Raw genomic sequence first — 24058 nt, 5'->3', positions numbered from 1 at the left:
TTAGAGTATTTGAACGAGAATAAATAAAGTAAACGGCTTGCGGCGGATAACGTTAGGCGCTCTGTGCGTCGGGATGCTGGTGGAAGTTGGCGCATCTTCCGTTTCAGTGGATCTTGTTCTTTTTGGATTACGCTCTTGGAGAGTAACAACAACATACATGGATTCCCGTCACGCGGGCAAGTTGGCATCCTGGCATGAATAACATTCCTCATGTCTACGTATCTGTAATATAGTGGCGTGAATGTGGATTCATTTAGTCATTGCTGGGCTCCTTTAACCGCAGCTGTCAAGCGGCTGCGAACGCAACCTCGGGCCTTACTTTGCTGTGATATTTTTTTTCCCAAACAAACATACAAATGATCAGACATTCAGTGTTACCGTTATTGACGGAGGAGAGCGACTGTGCGTTATAAATTATAATTGTTAAATGCGCCTGTCCTGACAGTAGTGCGTCGTTGCTGCAAATCAGTGTTTTCGTGAGTGACGGCGATCCCTGGATACGTGGGGTCTAAATTTAGCATCAGGCGATGTGAAAATGTTACGGCTTACATGTCATTTGTGCAGACCCTCTGCACTTACTACTAAAGTAGATGTGCCTTTTAGCACGGTGCCATTAACTGCGCAGTGTTAAAACGGTTGATTTAAGCCCGTCGCAGTCGCAGGTGGTTTGCGTAAAGGAGTCAGCAAACCTGTGGCATATATGCAGGGGCGTTTCAATTGACTTTGGGGTCTCAAGCAAATGGGATCTGAAGGGCCCTGCATTAGACCAGACCTCCACACCAACACCAAATACCATACACATCATACCTAAATGTATAGCCAAATATAACTGACATTTTTGCATTAATAATACAGTCTACTGACATATCAAACTATAGTTCAAGATTGTTTATTTGTGTATCCATTAGGGCTGAACGAGTTTGAATAAATATCTAATTATAATTAATATAATAAGTAACGATGATGGAAATTGCTATTGTGATATGATACATCATAGGGAATCATTATTCTCATTTTCATTTGAATAACGTGAGAAACAAAAATGTTTTCTTCAGTCTATAGAAAATGATGTGTATTTTTTAGGACACTATTTTTTCTAAATGGTAATTTGACACACATGTTTGAAAATTGCACTAGGCCATATTGCGATTTTGGTTAAATTTTGTTCATCCCTTGTACCCATCCAGGCTTTTTTTTACGTGCATATCAAAAAATGTACATAAATCCCACCTATTGCTCTGGTCTAATGTAATCTGTAATTTTCAGGGGGGCCCTGCTGAGTTCCTTGTTGCATCGCCTATGTGTGTGTCTGTGAGGTGTCGACGCGGTCTGCTATTGTTCATCCTGTCTCCTCAATGATGAGCTCAAGTGTTCTACACCAAAAAGATTCTGTCTCATGCTCAAGTTAAAGCTGCATTATTATTATTCTCAGGCCATCCAGCTGTTATTCTGGCTTAGTGGATAGAGGTTGATGTTTAATTTTTGGTTTACTCACATTGAAGCTTGCACCGTGATACCTTGATTCATTGGATATTTATTTCTGTTCACCCCTTTTTTTGACAAGATGCATATTTACGGAGGTTTTGGTGGTGGTCTACTGTTCTGGGTTGGATTGGACCACTTTGTAGATCTTGAGTTTTTTTTTGCTTACGTGTGAATAATAAGGAAAGAATGGAATGTCGTGTGAGTTACAATTTCCCAGGAGTATAAATATAGTTAGTCAGACAGATATTGCATTCTTTTTAAACATAAACACAAAAGATCAGTTCCCAGTTTAAATGTATGAGGAGGATGTTGTTTGAGGTGGTGTTAAACTGTAGTACGTGACACAGAGAGGTGTTTTCAGCCTTCACTGATGTTAACGGGTTTGACTAGATCAGTGTTCCTCAATCCTGGTCCTCTGGACCCACTGCCCTGCACGTTTTAAACCTTTCCCTGCTTCAACACACCTAATTCAAATAAATGGGTCATTACCAGTCTTTTGCAGAGCTTGTTGTTGAGCTGACCATTTGAATTGCTTGTGTTGAGGCAGAGAAACATCTGAAACAAGCAGCGGGTCCTGAGGACCAGGATTGAGAAACACTGGATAAGATGACAGAGACCCCTGTCACTTCTACTCCCTCAAATGGATGAAACATGCATGTTGGTTTGCCAGGTATACCCAATAAACTGATTGTGTTATGGTAACACAGTATGTTTCACTCTTACACACACCACTCTCAAGCCAGCTGTTTCCCGCCCATTGCCTAAAACTCAGCCCAACCCCTCACTGTTTCACTTGGTTTCGTAATACCGCCTTCTCTGTGTGGAGAGCTTATTCCAGCAGTCACTGTAGGAGTAGTAGCTGTCTCTGTGAGGAGTCTGTTTAATTCAAAGACGTGGGAGGATTGTCACTGTTGCTGTCCCGTCTCCACCAGCCTTTTCTATCATTTGCTGACCGTTTGTCGACTGCGAGAGAAGAGACGAGTCATTCATTACAGCTTTACCAGCGTCTGTGGCCTCCGGCAGCTGCAAGCCAGGGCCAACATGCAGGAAGAGGTTGGCCAGCTTTTGTCCACTGTAGTATTGTTGTGTTCCTGGGGAAAAGGAATGTCCAGCAGCTCTCATTAGGGGCTGCCCTTGCTGGGCTTTTTAACATGACTGTGTAGCGAACTGGTGGTTGTGTTTCAGGGAAAGCAGCCCATGGAATAGTGCAATAATTGATTTTTGGTAGAGGAAGGGATTTGTCAGATTTATATTGTATTTAATGTACAGATATGCTTCAAGCCGGGCTAAACTACTCTGCTGTACTTATTGGCAAAGTGGCAGAACTTGAGCTCATTAGCAGAACTTATTTTTCCGCAAGAGACAGGTTGGACAAGGCAGTGCGTGCTTTTTGAGTGAGTGTGTATGAAAGTTACTTTGTGTTTCTTATCCCTGTTTGACCTGTTAGCGTTGGCTTAAAAAGTCCTATGCCTTGCATCTTGACTCTTGCAGTCTAATCAAAGAAGAATGACCATGGATTTTTCACAACTGCACACATATACGCCGCCACAGTGTGCTCCAGAAAACACCGGTTACACCTACTCTCTCAGGTGAGATGTCAGTGCATCGCTTCTATACACTGGCTGTAGCATTTTAAAAGTCAACCTCTGGTATTCCATTTACACCTTGCCTGTCTGTCACCAGGCAACAGAGCATTAACTCCTAATGAATCGAAATTGTCATTGATACACAAGTGCTGCATTTTATTACATTTTAAGTCTTCCTAAATAAGCATCAGCCTTATTTTCAGTTCAGGTTTGTCATTGTGTGAATATCATATATTAATAAGTTTTCAAAATGTTCAAAATTGCCAACTTTCTTTTTTACAGTCACCAATTTTTTCATTGTTTGTTTCATGTTTGAAGGCACTTTTAAAAGCAATGACTCAAGATTCAAGACCTGGTTTTCTTTCTGTTTCATTTGACTCATAGCTGAAATATGTACTTGTAGTTGTGTGTAATTTACTCTTTTTACATTATTGTCTTTACTTGAGGAATTTTGAAATCCATTACTTGCCTGACACAGCCTCATGATTTAGTGTTTGTATGTTTAGAAGGGAGTAGAGAGCCTTGCTCCAGTAGAAACAATGCATGCACGTTTCTTTATCTATACAGTATTTCCACTCTGGAAAAAAATCCAGTTGCCTTTGCTTACTTCTAGTTTTCTGCAGCATTTGAGAAGTTAAAGATATTGCTGTTGGGTTGTTGCTGGTAAATATAATGCTTGTAACACCAGCCTGTCCTGTCATTCTTCCCATTCATGCACCTTTACTCCTTATCATAAGAAATGTGACCAGTGTCATAGTTGTGGTAGATACACAGACCACGAATGGTCTGTGCATGTGGAGGAATGTTGTTGTCTTGAGCGCCGTCACCATTCAGGTCAGCAGTTTTTGGGTGTGTAAGTCAGGAAATGAAATATCACCTTCGCTTGTGCTTGACTCACTTTCTGACTTTAAAAAGAAGGGTTATGTTTTAACTTTTAGGAACAGATTCAATCAAGTGAGCATATAACATTTTTTTTGCACAAATACCTTTTATATTTGTCAAATCAAGTTTGAGCAGATACCTTTTTTATATGTTTTGCAGAAATGCAGTAAGCAGGTTGATAGTACTTTAAGCTCTTTCTCACCCAGCTGAACAAGTTCAGGCTGCCTGAGGAACACTGTCAGTATTATACCTATTTTCTCTTTCATGTGTCCGCAACCTATATTCTTTATAGGTTGTTGGAATGTAATTGATGCACAATTAGATTTTGTCTGTTGGCTGTTTTGCATGTTGAGATGTGAAAGTTCATAAGGTTGAGCTTGTTGATTTTTTTAGTATAACAGAAATGGCAATTATTGCAAGGGCAGCACAATATTAAGAAAACATGTAATGTTGAATATTGTGATGAAAACGTCAAACATGGTAAATGTGGTGTTAGATTGGGGTTTACATCTAGCTACTGTATGTCCAAGTGAAGGTGCAGCCCAGAGGCCACTACAGCTAGATTCACTTTCATGCAGCTGGACGTTTTCTCCTGTCAATGAGTTAGTTCTTTGGTTGATGTGTGCCCGTTGTTTGTATAAGTCATAACTTCATGCAAGGTCTAGAGAATTGACACATGGCCAACAAGCAAGGGATATCAACAATGAATAAATTCATAATTGATTAAATTCTTAACGGCAATAAATCCACTAATGGTCAGTTATTAACATCCCTTACTACGATTGTGTTAACTCAAAAGTGTTGACGACTTTCAGAGCATGAATGCATGGTTTATTGTAGTTCAAGCAGTCTTTTGTGATATGAATATTGAGCATGTTGACCTTGCATTACATTTTTGATATATTGTGTAGCCCTACTTGATACCCGTATGATGCTTGTGGTATGATATCAAGTCCATTTGGATGATTTGACACTGTGGAGTGAAGGAAAGTGAGATGAATGGAGATGTGTGACACCTGAATGGAATCAGACTAAAGAAAGCTCATCGTGTTCCTTTGAGTGAATTCAGCCACAACACTTTTAATGAACCACGCCGTCACAACCATGGCCCTGATCCCAGGATTACACTAATGCTGTATGCTTCTTGACTAGCTAGTTGAGAGATTGTTGGTTTTATTTATTGTGTCTGCGTCAACTCAGGAGCTAAAATAATACATTCTCAGCTCTCACGAGAGCTACACCAGATGAATTTGAAATGTGTTGGCTGAAGGCATTGCTGTAAATGTTTTTGTATTGGATTGTCTTGCACAACAGCCTCCAGTTAATATTTTTTTTTTGGTCAAAGTTCAGAAATATCAACCCTTCAAAGTCTAACAGCTGGTTGCGTGTGACTTGAGTGCGTGTTTGTATGCTGGTTAAGTGAATGTCCTACAGTCAATCCAAGGTATCGGAGCAGAGACAGATAGAGTCAGGTGACGGAGACCGTTGGCCCATCTGTTGTAAGAGCTCCAAAGAGCAGTGACAAGTTTTGTGGCACTGAATGGTCTTAACAGAAAGAGGCAGAGGAGGCCAGTCAGTCACATGCTGCTTCTATCCACACTCTGAGCTCTTTAGGGACTCCCATAAACCATTGAAGCTGGACCACCAGCCTGGTGTTAATTGAATAAATACTGCAAAGCAAGTTGGAGAAATGCTGTTGTTTTTTAATATATGAATAGAGATATCTGTGCTCTGTCACTTCCTCACAACTGCTCTCATTCTTGTCTTGGCTGATCTGATGCAGTGATTTCAGCCAGTTTACCCCACATCTTTGCCAAGACAACATTCATAATGCTCAATATCTGTTTGTTGCATACATATTAAAGATATGAATGTTTTACAGTGCATGCTCCGATGGCTATGAAAAGCAACTTGAAATGTATATCCTAAATAATGTAATTGTGTTATTGCAAAACATAGATTTAAAACTTTCTGTTAACAAAGAATAACCTCAGGTCCTGCAGACAAGAATGTTGAGGGATAAAATGAAGTATACATAATGTAATTCATAAGACTTTGTAACCTTGTGAGTTATACTCAAGTTTTCTTTGTTATATCATACAGACATTAACTCAAGGATGCACCCTGAATGGACTAAAAATGTTCAAAATTTAGAAACTACAGCACTGACAAGGTTTTGTGGCATCTGTCTGTCTGTCTGTCTGTCTGTCTGTCTGCCTGTCTGCCTGCCTGCTCACTCAGATCCTTCATATTTTATGATGGTGGAAGTGGGTCAGTTGTGCTCGGGCCTCTGGAGTGTTTCTCTCCCACAAGTGATTACTGAAGTGTGATAGTAGTAAGCAACAGCAGAATTCATGATATGTACTACACTGTATGTAGCTTGTCAAATAATAGCAGCCGATAACACATGAAAAAAGAATAAATGTTCAAGAACAAAAATGTATCTTTTTTAACATAAAAAGACACATTTTTGTCACCGACTTTAACATAAATAATAATGGTACAGTATTAGCTGTTTGTACATGTCCGTTTCATAGGTGTATCTGGTCTCCTGCTGAATGTCAACAAGACAGTTCCTGGTGCTGCTTGGTCACACTTGTTTTGGCATCTAGTCAGTGTTTTGTAAAGATAAGATGTGCCAGGGTATTGCACTTCAAACGGTCACATTTTTGTTTTCTGATTGTTAGAAGTGGTATATGTCTTAGCATTGTCTCCAATCATTGCTCCTCTAGAGTCAGTGGCGTGTTTAGTGTGGTCTCTATGGCAACATGAAATGGCACATAGCTGAGCAGAAGGGAAGTCGTGTGATCGTGGGCTGGAATGATACCAATCACAGTTTCAAATCCTACCCACCCAGAGATATTTGGATGGAACTCCAAAGGCTCTCTTCATTTAGTAGGAAATTCTCATTTCCATGACCTGTGGTTAATATAGGCCTCAGCATGGAATGAAAACTCTTAACTCTGTAGTGGTCTGAGGAGACGTTGGTTTAATGTTTGTGCTCTGATCTTCTATTTTCCTCATAGATTTCCAGATTTTAGCAAAACGGTGAGATACAATTTCATTAAATGCAGTGTGATCTCAGAGTGGGCTAGGGAGGATCCATCTAAATCTATTGTTGATCTGGCAAACGAATGCCCAGCTCTCTTCTGTCAGTTACAACATTCCAAGTCCCTAAAATAAATTGTTGTTTGCGTGTGCAAATTTAATTCAAATTTGCATAAAATTTGCTTGTTCTTGCACAATTCCCCTCTATCATGTTCCTGTGCTGTGTGTAAAACGAGACATAGGAGAGCAAAACTAAGTAATGATGTTGCACTTGGATCGAGAAGCCAACCAGACAAATTCAGTTTAATGATTAGACTGGAAGACAATGCCACAAATGTGATTAAAGCTCAGATGCTCTGACTCCTGGCTATTTAGTGGTGACCATAGAAGACCATACAATAAATCAGGTTTTAACTTATTTTTGTTCTCTTTCTTTGGCTACACCACTGCCCTTTTCCGAGACTTGGCTTTTGTAACCACACTAAGCTAAGATTTACAACCCATGTGGCTTCTATAATCTCTACTTGTGTGTGTGAGAGCTTGTATAGCACTTGTGTGGCTTTTGAGCTCTCTACAGTAGATGTGCATCCCATAACTTCTTGGGATCCACGATAAGATAATTTTCTGTTTATGTAACATAATTTGTAGGTAATTTTACTCTGATATTAGCAAACACACTGAGATCCCCCCCATGTGACTAATGACTAAAACTGTCACCTAGCACCCTGTTTATTTACATCTGTTGTGACATAATTTCTAGGGCCCTATGATTTCCGTGTTAACGGAATCGCGGACGGAATCGCGGAATTGGCCAATAAAAACGGAATCTAATGTTAAACGCAGAATTTCGCGGAAATTGACATAATGTGACTGAAATGCTGTCATCGTGAGGAGAAGGAACGTTTGTCTGGAGAAATTTTCCGGGGAACGCTCATTCGTGGCACCACCCGTGCATCTCGTCACAAACACTCACCCGGTCAGGGTTTCCCCCAGTGCGTGTTGCTTGTTTATTTACTTAATATACACTTTTTTTTTCTACACCGCGGAACAAGTGCACTGCGCCCGCATGTAACCGGCGAGCGTCCCCTTGTCCAGGTGCCGATTGAAACTCAGTCACATACGCCATTATTACGGTTATATTGTTATTGTCAATAAAGATGTTATATTTAGGAATGCACCGATAATTCGGCGGCCGATAATTCGGCGGCCGAAACACGGCGAGTAAACTGTGGAACATCACCTGTTAAATGCTGGAAAGTCTCTGCGCAAAAGTGAAACGTATGAACTCCCCGCGACTTTCACTTCACAGCAGAGAACATTCTCTCTCTTTGAATAGTTAACTAAAGACATCGGCTCATCTGATGCATCTGTTATTCCCTTAATTGCAGAGTTGTAGGGGTAATATTGCGTGTAGAGAAATGATCCAGTCGGATACGGAGAAGCGGACGGAGCAGGAGAACAGTACAGCGCAGGGGCGGTGCGCAGAAATCCGTCTGCACCAGATGAGGGGGCACTACCACTTATTTATGTTAATTATTTTACTTTTAAATGTGACCAGCATTGCATGGCTTGTTTTAAGATTCACTGGCATTTACTTAATTAGGATTTAACTTAAGTCAAAACAATTGAACAATTGAGAAGTCAGTGGATTCAAGAAGAAAGTTGCATTTCAGTGGACATTTTATTCACTGACACAAATAGGACACATTCTATGGTGGTAAAGTAAGTATAAAAGGTAAAAAAACAGAATAAAAAAAAAATAAAACAGAAAAAACGGAATTCTAAAGAATTAAAACGGAAAAAACAGAATTTGGAAAAAAATAAAACGGAATTTGGAAAAAAATAAAACGGATTTCATAGGGCCCTAAATTTCACTACAAAAGAAACAAAATGACCTTACATATATGGTACCATTGTAGCAGGGGTGCTGTTGTACCATATTCATATGCCAGACATTAGAATCATATTGATGGGATTATTTGTAGGTGCAACATGCAACATTTCTCGGTCTCTAGAAGCAGCAGCATTTATTAACTATTACACTGCAGCTCATACTGTGCTTTCACAGCTATTCTGACTGAGAGCCTACTGCAAACTTTCTCCTCCGCTCCACTTCATTCACCACTTCACTGTCACCTTTTAGCCACGTGCTTGTGACGCACTGTGGTATTCATTAATAGATTAGCACTATGCACTAGTAGTTGATGTCTTGCAGGTGATGATTTCGAGTAGCTTGTTAATATTGATTGTATGTAATTTTCGTAGCGATGCTCATTACTCTTTGAATGGTGATGCACTACTATTGAATATAGAGGGAAAACTGACATTATTTGCTCAAAAACCTATGCAAAGCAGACAGTGAGTGGTTGGATCGTAGGTCCATTTAGTGGCAGCAAAACTAGAAGTGTAAACTCATCAGAAAGGATATTATTCGAGTTAGATTTTTATGGTCTGTGTTGTGAAGGCATTTGTCATTAGTGAAATGATGACAAACTGGTTCTGCATCAGGATTTTGGCAGCTGCTGTGAGCCTCACATTGCATGTCTCACCCAACATTGTTCTCTTACCCCACAGGCAGATATTTTCTCTGCAATGGAAACGCATTCATCAGGTTGCAGTTACATCTGGATCAATGGAAAACAATGCATGTGTATTTTATGTAATTGCATGTAATTGTTTCCATAATCCTTATATAGATAACGTTGTATATCAGTTCAGTTTGTAAAGCTTATTGGAGTGTTTGTTTCTCATAATTTGCCAGCATCCCCATTATAGCCACACCTAAAAAAAATATGTATAAAAATGTCCCAGATCTCATTCTGAAATACCTTGCTTTGCAGTGGTAAACAACCTTTTTGAGCACAAGATCCCTGACCTCAACTCTGAACAAAGGCAAAAGTGGGAAGAAAGTGGGGGAAAAAAAGCCAAAATACTTCCAACTCTGGCATATTAATCAGGTTTTGGCCTCTGCTTTAAGAAATGTGCATCACACCAATATCAATTTTAAGTTGCATTAAATTCATAACAAGACAAAGAATGAAGGTGTGCTATTTTCTATTAACATTACACAATTATGTACACAGTAGGAAAACCAGTCGACACATTTTGTAATGAGTGGATCATATGTAGTGCCATTTATAAGTGTTGACTATGATGTTTATTGTGCATAGATCCTGTGTATGTGTGTTGTGTGAGAGACAAGTGAAGCACCTTCTGCTCAGAGCATGTTGCCATAACGTGTGAGGACAATCAAATGGCAATACTTAAGCTACTAGCATGTGGGTGGCATTTTATGTGATTTGATGTAGCCTTGTGTTGCAAGAAATCATGTTGTGCGCACTGACGGTGGGACAGCTTAAGTGTTACATAAAGAGGGAAGCTTCTAGGAACCTGAATGTCAGGATGGGACACTATTCTGTCTGTCTGTCTGTCTGTCTGTCTGTCTGTCTGTCTGTCTGTCTGTCTGTCTATGTGCATCTTCTTCACTCGCCTCTAAAGGCTCAGTGTCCATCTCTATTGATGTCACAGAGTTGGACTGTGGCTACATAGAAGAGAGCCGTGCACACATCAAATTGGAAGCACTGAACAAGAAGAGTTAACAGATTAAATTTGCAGCTTGTGCGACATGCTGGAATCTCCATTTTTTTTTTTCTTTTAAACATTGTTGTAGCTGTATGTTTGCTGACCGAATACGGTAACTGTGTCAAGTCAAATTGTACACAATAATAGGGGTATAGATTTTTACTTGATTAAACATTGCAAGACTGCATTTTGCATTATTTTAGTCAATACAAAAGGTTTTTAAACACAGAAGTCACAAAACAAAACAACTAGACTTCTCAATCGATGCAGCATTGGATCAATTACTCCACTATGGACTTTGCTGTGGGAGAATGAGTCCCTTACAAAATGACACAAACTGCAGTCTCCTGTTCAAAATGGCTATATAATAGTAAGTTAAGGTTGCACATATACTGAAGTGCTGATTATGGCAAGAGGAGGCCAAAGAACGGAAGGATTATCATTTTTATTTTACATGGTTACCATACAACACTGCTCGGTTTTGTACTGTGTTAATCTCATCATGGATGTCATTCCTGGAATAGTATGTTGTATCACATTTATCTTAAATATAGATCTACAGTGAATATGATTCTGTTCATGAGCTGTCACTTGGACACTTGGCTGCATTAACACGTATACCTTGTTGTAAGCCACACAGACAAAATGTATCTTTGTTCTCACACACGCCCTGACCTGCACAGGGCTTTATCACCTCCGACATTCAGTGATTGATGTTGATAATGCTGATCCATCCATACAAAGGTTGTGTGTTTGTTTGTGTGCACAGATGAAGGAATGCCACAGTGAAGTTGTTTTTGACTCCGTATGTAAACTGTGGGCAGTCTTTTATTATCTCAGCTGTGTATTGTAAATAGCTTTCAGCTGAACTCACTGGGTTGATTGCATTTCAGTTAATTGGGCCCACAAAAATGATTTAGCAATGCAGAAATGTAAGCACTGTGTGTAGAGGAGACTTGAGACAGTAAACTGCACTTATAACTTCATACTACTTCATCAAGCATCTGTACAATCCCTAATAGAAAAGCAAAATAAACTGAGAAGAGTTGAGCAATGCTAGAATATCTAATGGTACCTGTGCATGTGTTTATTCCCTCTGTGTGAGCTCACAGGGAACTGGGAAACAGCAGTAGAGGGGTGTGTCACACACAGACACAAATACAGATACTACGTCACGGTGGCACAGAACGGTGTTGTATTGTGTAGTAAATAAACCTGTAGTTTTTTGATAATAGAGCAACAACAACAGAGGTTAAGGTCTTGCTCTGTTCATGTGCTCGGCGAGGATCCAGTTAGAACAAGCAGCAAAGTGAGGACTAAAACGCATAATTGGCTTTTGGTGGGAGTGTAATCCTTTAGCCTTAGAGTCAGAGGGAGAACCAGAGAGCAACATGCACATGAGCATTACACGTATTTATTTGCCTTTACGTGCACACTGTGCAAGAGCCTCTGACAGGGATTCTATATCCTTGTGCCTTGAAACCAAACAACCCTTGTTTAAACAAGGAAGGTCCTTCCTTTCCAAGTGTCTAACAGGAAGTTTATTCTGTCCTTCAGTGACAGTGAAAATGCTTTGCCCCTCCTCTTTATCCACCCTCCCCTGTGTGTCTGTTGACCTAGTTGAATGACATGCAGATATGTGTACTGGGTCTGCAACATGATCAGATAAATTCAGTTATAAATATAACTGTCTTTATGTCGTCTGTAAAAAAAAAACGTTTTTATCACAGTAGTGAAAGAGGACGCCGTTTTTGTTTTTGCACCAAGCGGGATTGAAATAGTTACTCTAAAGGCGGCAGTGAATTTCACAGTTGTTGCCCTGTTGCTGTTACTCATGTGTGAATGTTGGCCTCCTCTGTTAGGTGGGTGTGGCCCTGTGACTCACAGCTGCATGTTGAAGCCTAAATTTATAATGCCCATGGTGTGTTTCTACTTACAGTCGACTATGGATGGCAGTTGGTGGAGTAGATTATTTATTTTGCCCAGTTTTGCATAGTTTGGGATGTTTACTTGACTTGTTTTTCTATTTGAATTTCAAAGGCACACGCTGCTTTTTCCTTTTTTGTTATTATTTGTATCTTCCATGAGAGTGAGTCACTTCCTGTTGGGCCCACTGCCAGGAGCAAGCCCATCAGCTCTACTGCTGTGTTTTGCCTGTGTTTGCTTGAAAAATCAGGAAAAGAAAACCTCTTTGTGGCTGACTTTGCAGATGATCCACACACATGCATCAGGAAATGCCTATTTAGAACTGATCTGAGGATAATGTAACTTAAGGTTTTCTTGTGGAGCAGATTTCAGTAACTCTTCATCAATGTTTTTTGTCACACTTTTTTTCTCTCTGCTCTCCCGTCTCTCTCAGCTCCAGCTACTCCACAGCAGCTTTAGAATTTGAGAAGGAGCACCAGATTGCTCCTGTATACGAGTCGCCCAGGATGTCACGACGGAGCCTGCGTCTGCAGACCAGTGCTGGTCACTATGACAACGACAGCCTGGCTGATTTCTCTCAGAACCACAGTAGCAGTACCAGTTACACCAACACCAGGAGAGAGACGAGGTGAGACTAAAGATGTGTTATAACACTCTTGATGTCAGCTTACCAGCGATATCGGTGCATTAAATATGTTTCCATATGCTTTGCTTGTCTCAACACGCGCCAAAACTTTTAAACTTCACCCATTTCCTGTCTCTCCCAGGACACTACGGAGCAGAAAGCAACAGTCCAATGCCAACACATTGTCATTATCGCTAAGCCAAGCCTCCACACCAAGGAAAGCTCTCTCCTTCTCAGCTGTTAGTACTCCGATTAACAATAGCAGCAGCGTTCAAGAAAGCGCCACGGTTTCTGGTGCCACCCTTCACAGCTCCACATTGGACCAGTCCCGCCAGAGACGCACCGTCACAACAACCACCACCACTACTTCTACATCTGTGGGTGGACTCTGGGGTTAGTTGAAAATCTACATCTTAAACTAGGATTTAGTTTAGATGTGTTCTTTAAGTGATTATTCCATATAACAATGGAAGTTTTATGCTTTCTTTAGTCTATAAAGTAAGTAATTCTAACAAAGGATGTTAAATTATAACCTGTATCTCAATCCTTCCACATGAAGTATTACATACTTAATGGTCATGGAACTCGTGTACCTGAACCTCAAAATTTTACCACATTTCTATCACCGTTTAGTTGTCTTATTAAGCCATTGTTCTCACATTCCTTTCACATTGCTTTGTTGAGTGAATTAAGCTACCCAGATATTCAGGTATACATTTAACTCCAGCTGTTTGATAATAATTACCTTTTTCTTTTTGTTGTGTGAATTACTATTATATTTAGTTCTTAAACTTTGTGTTGGTCTTTCAGGGAAAAGCTCCACCACTGACCACGGTTTCTCTAACCTAAATGGCGACACCAGTCTGTCCGAGTCCCACACCTTGCTCGCCAACGGTTACATCTGCAAAGACTGCTCTTTACACTCTCAGGAGATGGACTCATTCGTCACACGGTCGTCATCATCATCATCATCATCTCAAGCTGCAGAAGCCTACTCTGACGTTCACTCTCCTGCAACCGTACCTTTCACAAGCATATACTCCAGAGACAGGAGGAGGAACAAGACGGGTGAGGCGCTGACACAAATCTCACTTGTCAAACCCATACTGCTGTGCTCAAAATGCTAAAATTATTGCAGCTTGGAGGTTGAAGAGCTATGTTTGTACAGTATATTAATTCAACTGTGATCATAATATAATTGGTAGTGGTGTCTCTTTCCAGGCGTCCTGATGTCTATGTCTAACACGTGTATGCGCTACAGCAAACGAGTCCTGACCCCCATAGTGTCCTTAATCACCCTGCTCTACAACAGTGTTCTCTGGCTGGGTTCAACTGCCAGGAGCCTTCCAGGAAAAGGTATACATGAAGAGATACACTGTGCTTTTCGTCCATTAGCTATTTTTCTCTTTTTCCAGGTTCATTCCTGTATCTCCACTCCTGTGTGGTTTCTGCCTCAGAAGGCATCTTACAATCGTTATTAAAGTTTTCACATTAAGTCATGGTCTTTTACTATTCCACAACTTTTTTATCTTTCCTCTATCTATCAGGGTTTCCACAAGTTATCGTTTTTTCCCCGTGCCTTCTAGTACACTTCACTTGCCCTTTATCCAGTCTCACCCATTCATATTTGTAAATGTGTGTCTCCAGCCATGCTTTAAGCATTTTGACTAACAGTTAGTGTGGACGGATGTGTCACCAGGTGCATCGGTATCGGACTCAATGAGACGAGCAGTGTCCTCCAGTTTGTCGCAAATGTGGCTGTTTAAGCAGACCACTCTCAACAGGATGATGGGCTACAGGGCTAATGGCTATGAAGGACAAGGTACCCGCTGTTGTTTCAATAGGCAAAGGTCAAGGTTCACGGCTCCTGACCTCCTTTGCTGTTCTCACATTAACTGTTTTCTTACTATTTCTCTCCTCCTTTCCTGCTCTAAACTTTTTTTTTTTACATAAAGAGCAGGGAGTCTTATGTTGGAATAGATATATAGACGTTCTTGCAAGTTGGAATCCCCTTCTAATTTTACTTTTTTTCTCATTTCTCTCTCCAACTCTCAAATATTATATTTCTATTACTGAAGGAGGAGATAAATACCAGAAATAAACTGAACACCAATTCAATCATAACTGTCACAATAATTAAAACGAGTTTGTGAATTAGAGAAACTTCCTTACATTTCAAGTTTCAGCTAACAAGCACCTGCAGTGTTTCCATGTGCCACAGTGCCTGACAACTTTATTTCTAATGTACTCCTGATTGAAGCTGATTTCTTTTACAGTTGCAGAAGAATTGTATCAACTTTATAGCTTGGGTTTCACTCCTCTTCTTTTTCCTCACGCGAAGCAGTTGTCTTTCTGTCCTGTCATTTAAAAAGTCAACTCCTTTACTCTCCCTCTTTTACCCACATTTTTTGCTCATAATTTCCCTGTGCAAGTGTTTTTTATTATTATTGTTTGAAATGTGTGATAAATGTGTTTTGTGTACTGTATGTTGCAGCTCACTCAAAATTCTGTAGAAGCATGAATGTCAAGGATCTGGTGACTGAAGAAACATCACAACTGGATCTCAATGGTTCTCTGTGTAAGCAGATGCACACACACACACACACACTCACACACATTCTCTCTTGATCTTGTGGTTGCCATGATTGACGAGCATTAATAATTTACATGTCCTATGTGAGCAGAGGTAGTGTGAACTGCAGCATGTTGACTGTCATGACCTTCTTGGTTTTTTTCCCACTCAAATTTACAACCCAAACCTGTTTCAAGTTTAGCACCAAAATTAGAAATCGCTATAAATATATAAAACTGAGAAAAAGTATGCAGAGTATGGGGGAATTTTGGTTCATTAGGTGATTTTCATTCACTCTACATCTTTGGTATGAGAAGTGATTTGGTTTTTTTCACGTTTTGCATGATGTGCCACCTCACATGATGCAGAATATGCAACGTGCATGCTACCATTTCATTATTATGTACTATAAATATGATTTGCTGGGTTTCACTAATTTCAGCTTGTTTATTTGCAAGTTTTTGTTTTCTTTATGTTTATGTTATGTTCACATGCTCATCCTTTTTAAGACATCCTTTTATTATTCTGTTTGCTTCCATCCATGATTTTGGCATACACAGGTGATGACTGTAAAGGGAAACAGTATACTGAGACACACAGCATCCTCCTCAAACAGTCCTCCAGGCCTCGAAGCCTAATGGGGCCACTGTGGAGCATCCTAGCTTATGCAGGTTAACTACCACTTTATTTTGCTGACTGTAAATATACAGTACTATTACAAGGATGAAATTAGCACCTGAGGCAGACATGAAGTAATCACTAAGTTTAAAATGTTCTCTCTTGTCTTGTCGCCCAGGTTACTGCCTCCTCCAGCCAGCATACTGTGTGCTGAATGTAGGCAAGGCTCTGGGCTCAGGTGTTGTGGCAGCGGCACAAACGTTACTCTCACTGTTCTGGGTGCTTCTGTCCGCTCCAGGTTAGTAGCTCTTTCCCTACTGGCCTTTGGAAAAAATGTCTTCCGCTCCTCTCCTGTGCAACATGACTTTAATGTCATTTTCTTTCTAATTTGCCCAGAGAAGGCAGGCAGAGGGCTTCTGTGGTTTCTTGCAACAGGTTGGTACCAGCTGGTGTCCCTCATGTGTCTCCTCAACGTCTTCTTTCTGACACGGTAAGGATGTCTTCTCTTCTGCAGAAAGCATCATGCTTTATTGATTAAAATAGTTCTAAGGACAGTTACATAATGCACTGAGTGTTATAACACAGCTGTTTAATGAAAAAGACCTGTCTTTTGAAACTGAACAGCATTGTGTTTTAATCTGACCAATGTGGTACTTTGTGTTTCAGATGCCTTCCCAAACTCTGGAAGCTCCTGCTGCTCCTGCTGCTCCTTCTGCCACTGTTGCTCTTGTTTGGTGAGTTTAAAAGCACAAACTCTTCAGTGCTCGACTCATTTGTCATTTGTTTAACCCAGTGACCACATACAGAGAAATAGCCATCTAGTGAAGCGGTGGATGCTCAAATCAGCACACTTCCCTAGAGCATGATACAAATCCAGTACCAGATTCAGGTCATCCATTCTGGGTGTCTAGTGAGTTTTTGTTTTGTGGTACAGTCCTGCTCACATCTATTTATGCAATACAAATGACAGATATAGTGTGTCTTCCCATTTCTACCCGAGTTCTCGGTTATCTTTTCCAACTCAAGGCACCTAGTTTCCACATTGAACCGTATAAGGATTATCTAACACAAAGTAAACTCTGCCCTCTTTCTGCAGCTTTATGGTGGTGGGGTCCATCCACTTCTGCTCTACTTGCCTACCTCCCTGCCATTAACCTAACCCAGTGGCGTCCTGCATCTCCCTTCACCCTCTTGTCCAACTTGATACCAGCTTCTGCTCCAGTTCTTGTATCTGTCCCCACACCAGAGACTCCATTGGAGCAGACTCCAGCCACCCCAGCCCCACACGCTCTGGTAAGAAAAATAACATTAAGGATTATTAGAGCTTTTAATGACAATACTGCTTTCCTACCTTTTCAAGTTTATTCAAAACGTGTCTGGTGCAGTTTGGATATTTATAAAGTTATTTCACCTTTTCTTTTTCTCCTCAGCCGATCCCTCCACCAGTGGCAGTCTCCACTGTAGACTTGGAACGTCTTCTACATGTCGAGCGCCAGCTTGCGCTGCTGTGGCAGCAAGTTCAACAGGGTGATGAGAAGGAGAAGCAGCATAATGGGGATGTTCTGGTTCTCTATAACACCCTGAAGGAGCAGCTACACACTCAGACAAACAAGGAGAGCCTGGGACTGTGGGTTTCCTCCCTGATGGAGCAGAGGCTCGGCATTCTGCGTGGAGAGTTTGAGCAGGATAACACGCATCGGGCAAAGGTAGGAGAATGAGAACATCTATTGTTCCTAAAAGGCTTGAGTGACATAAGGAACAAAATTGACAATATTTTTCTCTTCATCAATGCTACATGTAGAGTGAAGAGAAGCAGAAACAACAACAAGAGAGTCAGGCATTACGGCTGGCTGATGTAGAACTGCTGCTTAACGCTCTTGCTGCCAAGACTCAGGTATGATTTATTTATTTACTTACTTACTTATTTATTTACTTACTTACTTACTTACTTACTGATTTTGAGATAGCACTTATCCAATGTAAATTATTGAACCTGCTACAATGTAATGTAAATTCATAGCACAATTAAGAGGATGCAAAGTACAAGCAGGCAAAATAACAATGAGCTGCTAACTGTAAGGAAACACTATAATAAAAATAGACAAAATATCTGGGTGAAGTGAAAACAGCAGTGCTGTATCGCATCATGTCAAAGATGCGTATTCCTGTAAAGGGAGGTTAACAGGTTTATACAACTTTTCACTCATGTCTGTTGAAAAACTTGTCATGAGGGTATCTGAATCATGAAAGTGAGGATTTCTTTTTGTGTTTGCTTTGTTTTGTGTTAATTTGTCCACGTTATCCTCTGTGATGCTCATCAATGATATCTGTTGCATAGGAGTTGCAGCAGAAGCAGCAGCAATATGAGCAGAAGATAGAGAAAGAGGTTGACCTTCCACCAGCAGAGACCGCGTCAGTCAGGTAATGAAGACAAAATGCAATAAATCCACATTGATTCAAATTCTTCAAGATTATGGCAACTCACATGTAGATTCTGTCTTTCACCCAGTGTGGGTGTAAAGCAGGAGGACCACGATGCTCTGCTCATTGAGGTGCAGAGACTTGAGGTGGAGTTGGCTAAAATCCGAAAGGACCTGCAGAGCGTTGTGGGATGCAAGGGCAAGTGTGAGCAGTTGGATAACCTGCAGGAGATGGTAAATCACTTAAAAACTCTGTCAGTGTCTTATTGTGAAGATTTTCAGACATAACATTTAGATTAAATTTCTTATTATTTATGTTTACCTGTTTCCCAGATATCAGGCCAAGTGTCCTCTCAGGTGCGTAAGGAACTGCAGGTTCTCTTCTTTGGCAGTGGAGGGTCAGGAGAAGAGCAGGGAGAGGTGCCTGAGTCTCTGATCAACTGGCTGTCCCAGCGCTACGTAAGCTCACCTGACCTGCAGGCCTCACTGACTGCCCTGGAACTGAAGGTCCTGAGAAATGTGTCACTGCAGCTAGATCTTAACCAAGCCCAGACCCTGGGTGAGGCAGAGTCTCGAGCCCAGAGTATCGTCCAGACAGTAACTGGGACTGTCCAACACACCATCTCTGCCGAGGGACTGACAGAAGAGGTAATGACTTCCTACCATCAACATCATCACTATGGGTTTCCATCTGTCTTTAACAGTTTATTTTTGTTTCGTTAAGCTTGTTATTTTACACTATTTTCATCTTCTCTATTGCAGCAAGTGAAGCTGATCGTCCACAATGCGTTAAAACTCTACTCCCAGGATCGAACAGGCCTGGTAGACTACGCCCTGGAGTCTGGCGGTAAGTAGGAAGCCTCGCATTGATGTCACCATGGCTCGATCAAGGGCCTTTATTCAAGTAATTGGTTAACCCTGTAATGCTGAGATCTAGATCTAGATGCCTCACTATCTGGATGTAAACTGACAGAATTTCTATTTTAGGCGTCACTGTTATTCTAGCCGTAATGGCACTGGACTCTGTTGGCCGTCAGTAAATGAAATGGCTAACATAGGTTAGGGATGAGTAAACAGAGAGATGTAATTGGAGAAACGGAAGGAAGAGTAATGGAGGTGGTAAAGAAAGAGCTGTTAAATTATTAAGATGTGTTGAGATTGTTTGAAATGTGAATAAATACCACACCACCTTGCCTTGCTCTTTAAATACTTATTACTCTATTTTAAAATTCTGTTGTTTTTCTGTTGTGCGTATCATGTAACATGGTTTGACTGCTTTGAATTTCAGTATCAATATTCAATACCCCTGACATGCTGGTTAGAAAGGGTTAGCAGACTAGCTATTCCATATAACACTGTGCTTTGCCCTAATGTCCCAAGTCTTGTGTAACAAGGGCACAGGCATTAGCCAGGCTGGAGGACAGCAAGGTATTATTGGTTTGGCTTCATTGTCAGATCTCTTACTGAGCGGTCTGTTGACCTACTTCACACAAAGTGTGATTATCTGTTTGGCCTATATACACACACACACACACACACACACACACACACACACACACACACACACACACACACACACACACACACAGCTGTGCAGTCTGATCATATTTGAAAGCTCAAAAAGCTTTTTGAATTTGCCCTTAACACAATCTTGTGTCCTTTATTGTGTACAGGTGGCAGCATCCTCAGCACCCGCTGCTCAGAGACATACGAGACAAAGACGGCCCTCATGAGTTTGTTTGGTTTGCCGCTGTGGTATTTCTCCCAGTCTCCACGAGTTGTCATCCAGGTGATCTTATCATGTGAAATCCCCCAAAAAAAACACCCTTTTCCAGGAATGTTGCCTTACATCACAGCCCTGTGTAATTAATTCTTGCCTCTGTGCCTCTGCTTTGCCTCTTCAGCCTGATGTGTACCCAGGTAACTGCTGGGCATTTAAAGGCACTCAAGGTTATCTGGTGATCCGACTGTCCCTGACGATCCTGCCCACCTCCTTCTGTGTGGAGCACATCCCCAAGGCCTTGTCCCCAACTGGAAATATCACCAGCGCCCCACGCAACTTCACTGTTTTTGTAAGAAATTCTAAAACCAAATTTGACAGTTGCATACCTGCGTTTTCAAAGCAAGCAGAAATTATGAATGGCCTTTCTCATATTTTTTTTTATTATCTCCATTTACATTCAGGGCCTAGATGATGAATACCAAGAAGAGGGGACGCTGCTGGGACACTACACATACCAGGAAGATGGGGACTCACTGCAAACTTTCCCCGTTACAGTAAGTATAGAGGCACTTACTTACCTATTTAAATTAGATTTTTATGTACTTTCTTTGCTGAGTTTACATTTTCTCAAAGTGAAAAAAATTGATTAGAAGTAATCAGTCTTGTCAGTTGTCATTTAACACTGTGCAAATATTTCTGTTACTCTCAATGCATATATTTTAAATGTTGACATCATCTTATTTGTGTGTATACTACTGTATTTTGTCTGTCTGGAGTACTACGAATGGAAATTGGCCCTTACCTTAATCTGGTGCAAAACTCTTTCAAACCTGCAACCACATGCTGAATCTTCTTCTCCTCATTCAGGAGCAGAATGACAAGGCCTTCCAGATCATTGAGGTGCGGGTGCTCTCTAACTGGGGTCACCCAGACTACACCTGCCTGTACCGGTTCAGAGTCCATGGAGAACCTCGGCCTCAGTGAACCAACCTCTACCATTATACACTCTCGTATGACATATCGCCCATATCTGTACATAGCTCTTGTCAGCTTCTTTACAAAAAACATGCAGGGGACGCGGTGGTACTTTGTGGACTTTTTTTTTTGTATGGAAGCCATGAAAGCACGAGGGTTGTAGATTGTTAAAAGAATGTGTCCAGACTGAATCATGAACTTGTCTTTTATATATATATATATATATATATATATATATTGAATGAATTGGAGGAAAGTGTATGTGGATTTTTGATGTCTGAGTAGAGGAGAAGAGCCACTGAAGAAGCTGAAAACGCCCAGTCCCAGTTTTGTAAAAATGCCTTTTGCACTGAATTAGCCTGTGAGGAACTTGACCCCACCAAGCAGACATATCCATTCTCCCCCTCTTTGCACCTTCCTCTTCTGTAGAAAGGTAGATGCCTGAAATTGGGGAGTTGACTCATTTCCAGCATTTCCTCACACACTGGATCTCGGTGTAAACTTGCTTTCTGTTGTTAATCATCCTTATTCAACTTTATGTTTCCTGGTAGTCACACTGCATGCTTTCTTTGGTGCAGTCCGGACGTGTAATCGTCTTTATTGCCGTCAGATCTTTACACTAATGTTAAGTGAGCTGTGCGGACGGTCTGCTGGACTGGATCACGCTCACAGTGGGTTCATACTGGACATGCAAGGTTCTCAACATTTAAGGCTTGGCATCATGCATGGCCATATTTAAGATTGTTTTTTGTTTTTCTTGGAACTCAACATGCTGCCTGTGGAAAAGCTCTGAATGTTTTCTCAAGTGGAAGCTTGCTGCAAGTCAACCTTTAACTACACTGCAACACTAATACGACCTTTAACCTGCTCTGTGTGCTGGGAGTGTTAGGACGTTCTTCACAATACTGTCCATTAGACAAAATGTATGTGTGGTTATGGAGGACTCTAGCATGTGTCTCCTTCAAAGTCATGCCTCATGGATTTATGGAAGTTTATGTTGTCCTATATCTTGGCTCTCAAATTACAAATTATTGTTGGAACCTGAATATTAACTTTTGCAGATCAGTGTGAATTTTATTTTCTGTGATTCTTCTTCATGAGGAGATTCTGTCCCTCGAGCGCAAACTTCGTCCTCAGCCGAGCTCCCTCTATTCTGAAATTCTGAAGGAATGTAATCTGTACATTTTATTGTTGATAGTCGGTCCTTTATATCTGCTTTTATCAGTGTTGCTTTATAAGAGGAAAAGAAATCACCCTGTCATTATCATTATTATTACTGTTGTTGTATTACTATTATTTCTACCGTTACCCATGATGATGTTTTGGCTTTAATTTTATTTTTTATTTTTGGGGGGGGGGGGGGTAATAGTGTCAGAGAATGCACTGCAATAACTTGTTAGAGAGACGCTTGGCACAGGTCTTCACAATTTGTTTTTAATAATGGGTTTTGTGTGGTCGCCACTTTTGGCTGCAAATAAGGAGAAGTCTAGAATGCTATGTATAAAAAAAAATGTTTTGTTCACAAATTATTATTTATTAACAAGTCAATTAGTTCCTATAATATCAGTTATTGCAATGTATATTTTGTGAAAAGCTATTCAGTGCATTTTGGAACCATCTTGGGACTTATTTCTCTTTCTTTTTTTTTAAGAAAAATTGCTATTTTTGTTCAGTCATGAGATGACTTAACTGCTTTGGAGATATTCCAATAAAGACTTTAATTTTGAAAAATATTCTCTAATTATGTAATCATGGTCAAACATTTTTTACTAACATTTTCATAATTTTTGTGCTTAAAAAGTAAAATAAACTAACCCGTAATTTATCCCTGTAATCATAGGTATGACTGAACCCAAAATGAAGGTGTAGAATTTAAGATTTGGGAAACGGCTCGATCTTACAGCTGTAGTGGATGGATTCTAAATATAAATGAACCTCTTTTAAATTCAAATCATTGTCAGACAATGCTGATGAACCCTATTGTCTGTATGTACAGCTTTTAGTGCCCATGAAAAGTTTCAGACATGAATTCTGCCAACTGCTATACTCGATGTTCAGTAGGACTTATTAATTGTGTTTTTATCACGATCGTGATTCTAGTCTCTGTCTGATTTAGAAAATATGTGCACCACCAACAGTGCTCCTGGAAACAGCAGCATGACCGTGCGCCAAACTGTCTGCAAGTTTCCTGGATGCAGATTGGAACGAACAACTAACTTAGTTTGTGATGGAACTTCCACTCTATAGCTTTAACTTTTAGGCATCTAGTTGAATTTGTGAAAATCTTTGGCATTTTAAAAGCCTTTACTTGACAAATGAAGTAAAATGACAATTTCTGGTGTTGATTTAAATGTGCGCAGTTTTCTGAGAGAATCATTTAGGGGATTCATCTGATATAGAAATAACAGCAGTAAAGGTTCCACCATTTTTCTATGGAACATTTTGCACTCAATACCTCAAGTAAAATTACATTAAAATAACTGTAGTACACTCTGAAGTGTGGTAAGGAAAAGTGTAAAGTATTTTTATTATTATTATATGAAGTAGTAGTAGTAGTAAATAAGTATAAGCACCCAGATAGTGCCAACAATTCAAACCCTGCAGTGTCAATGGTGA

General features: G+C 40.4%; 1 protein-coding gene across 2 annotated transcripts; it reads left to right on the top strand.

The window, feature by feature from the left end:
* sun1b (Sad1 and UNC84 domain containing 1b) lies at positions 1-23164 on the top strand. 2 transcript variants are annotated; one of them, XM_083896618.1, is made up of 23 exons: positions 1-176; positions 2977-3074; positions 12943-13137; positions 13277-13527; positions 13945-14202; positions 14356-14490; positions 14834-14956; positions 15629-15712; positions 16267-16377; positions 16503-16622; positions 16721-16814; positions 16991-17058; positions 17421-17617; positions 17755-18030; positions 18126-18218; positions 18663-18745; positions 18834-18978; positions 19078-19392; positions 19507-19591; positions 20418-20533; positions 20649-20816; positions 20929-21021; positions 21335-23164. In XM_083896618.1, exons 2-23 carry the CDS (start codon positions 2992-2994, stop codon positions 21449-21451), a joined length of 3210 nt encoding a protein of 1069 aa, XP_083752744.1. In that variant the 5' UTR covers positions 1-176; positions 2977-2991; the 3' UTR covers positions 21452-23164. The 2 variants fall into 2 exon arrangements, with proteins under 2 accessions (XP_083752744.1, XP_083752745.1); XM_083896619.1 differs by lacking the exon at positions 14834-14956.
* The last annotated feature ends 894 nt before the right edge of the window (positions 23165-24058 follow it).

Source organism: Microchirus variegatus, assembly GCF_963457635.1.
Source record: "Microchirus variegatus genome assembly, chromosome: 10".
NCBI lineage: Eukaryota > Metazoa > Chordata > Actinopteri > Pleuronectiformes > Soleidae > Microchirus > Microchirus variegatus.
The sequence above is the reverse complement of the archived record's forward strand: the minus strand, read 5'-3'. Positions and strand labels throughout refer to the sequence as shown.

Coding starts and splice junctions, on each gene's coding strand:
- sun1b (XM_083896618.1), top strand. CDS start 2,992: ATGACCATGGATTTTTCACAACTGCACACATATACGCCGCCACAGTGT. Junction 13,138..13,276: donor AACACCAGGAGAGAGACGAG/GTGAGACTAAAG, acceptor TGTCTCTCCCAG/GACACTACGGAGCAGAAAGC. Junction 20,817..20,928: donor CACGCAACTTCACTGTTTTT/GTAAGAAATTCT, acceptor ATTTACATTCAG/GGCCTAGATGATGAATACCA.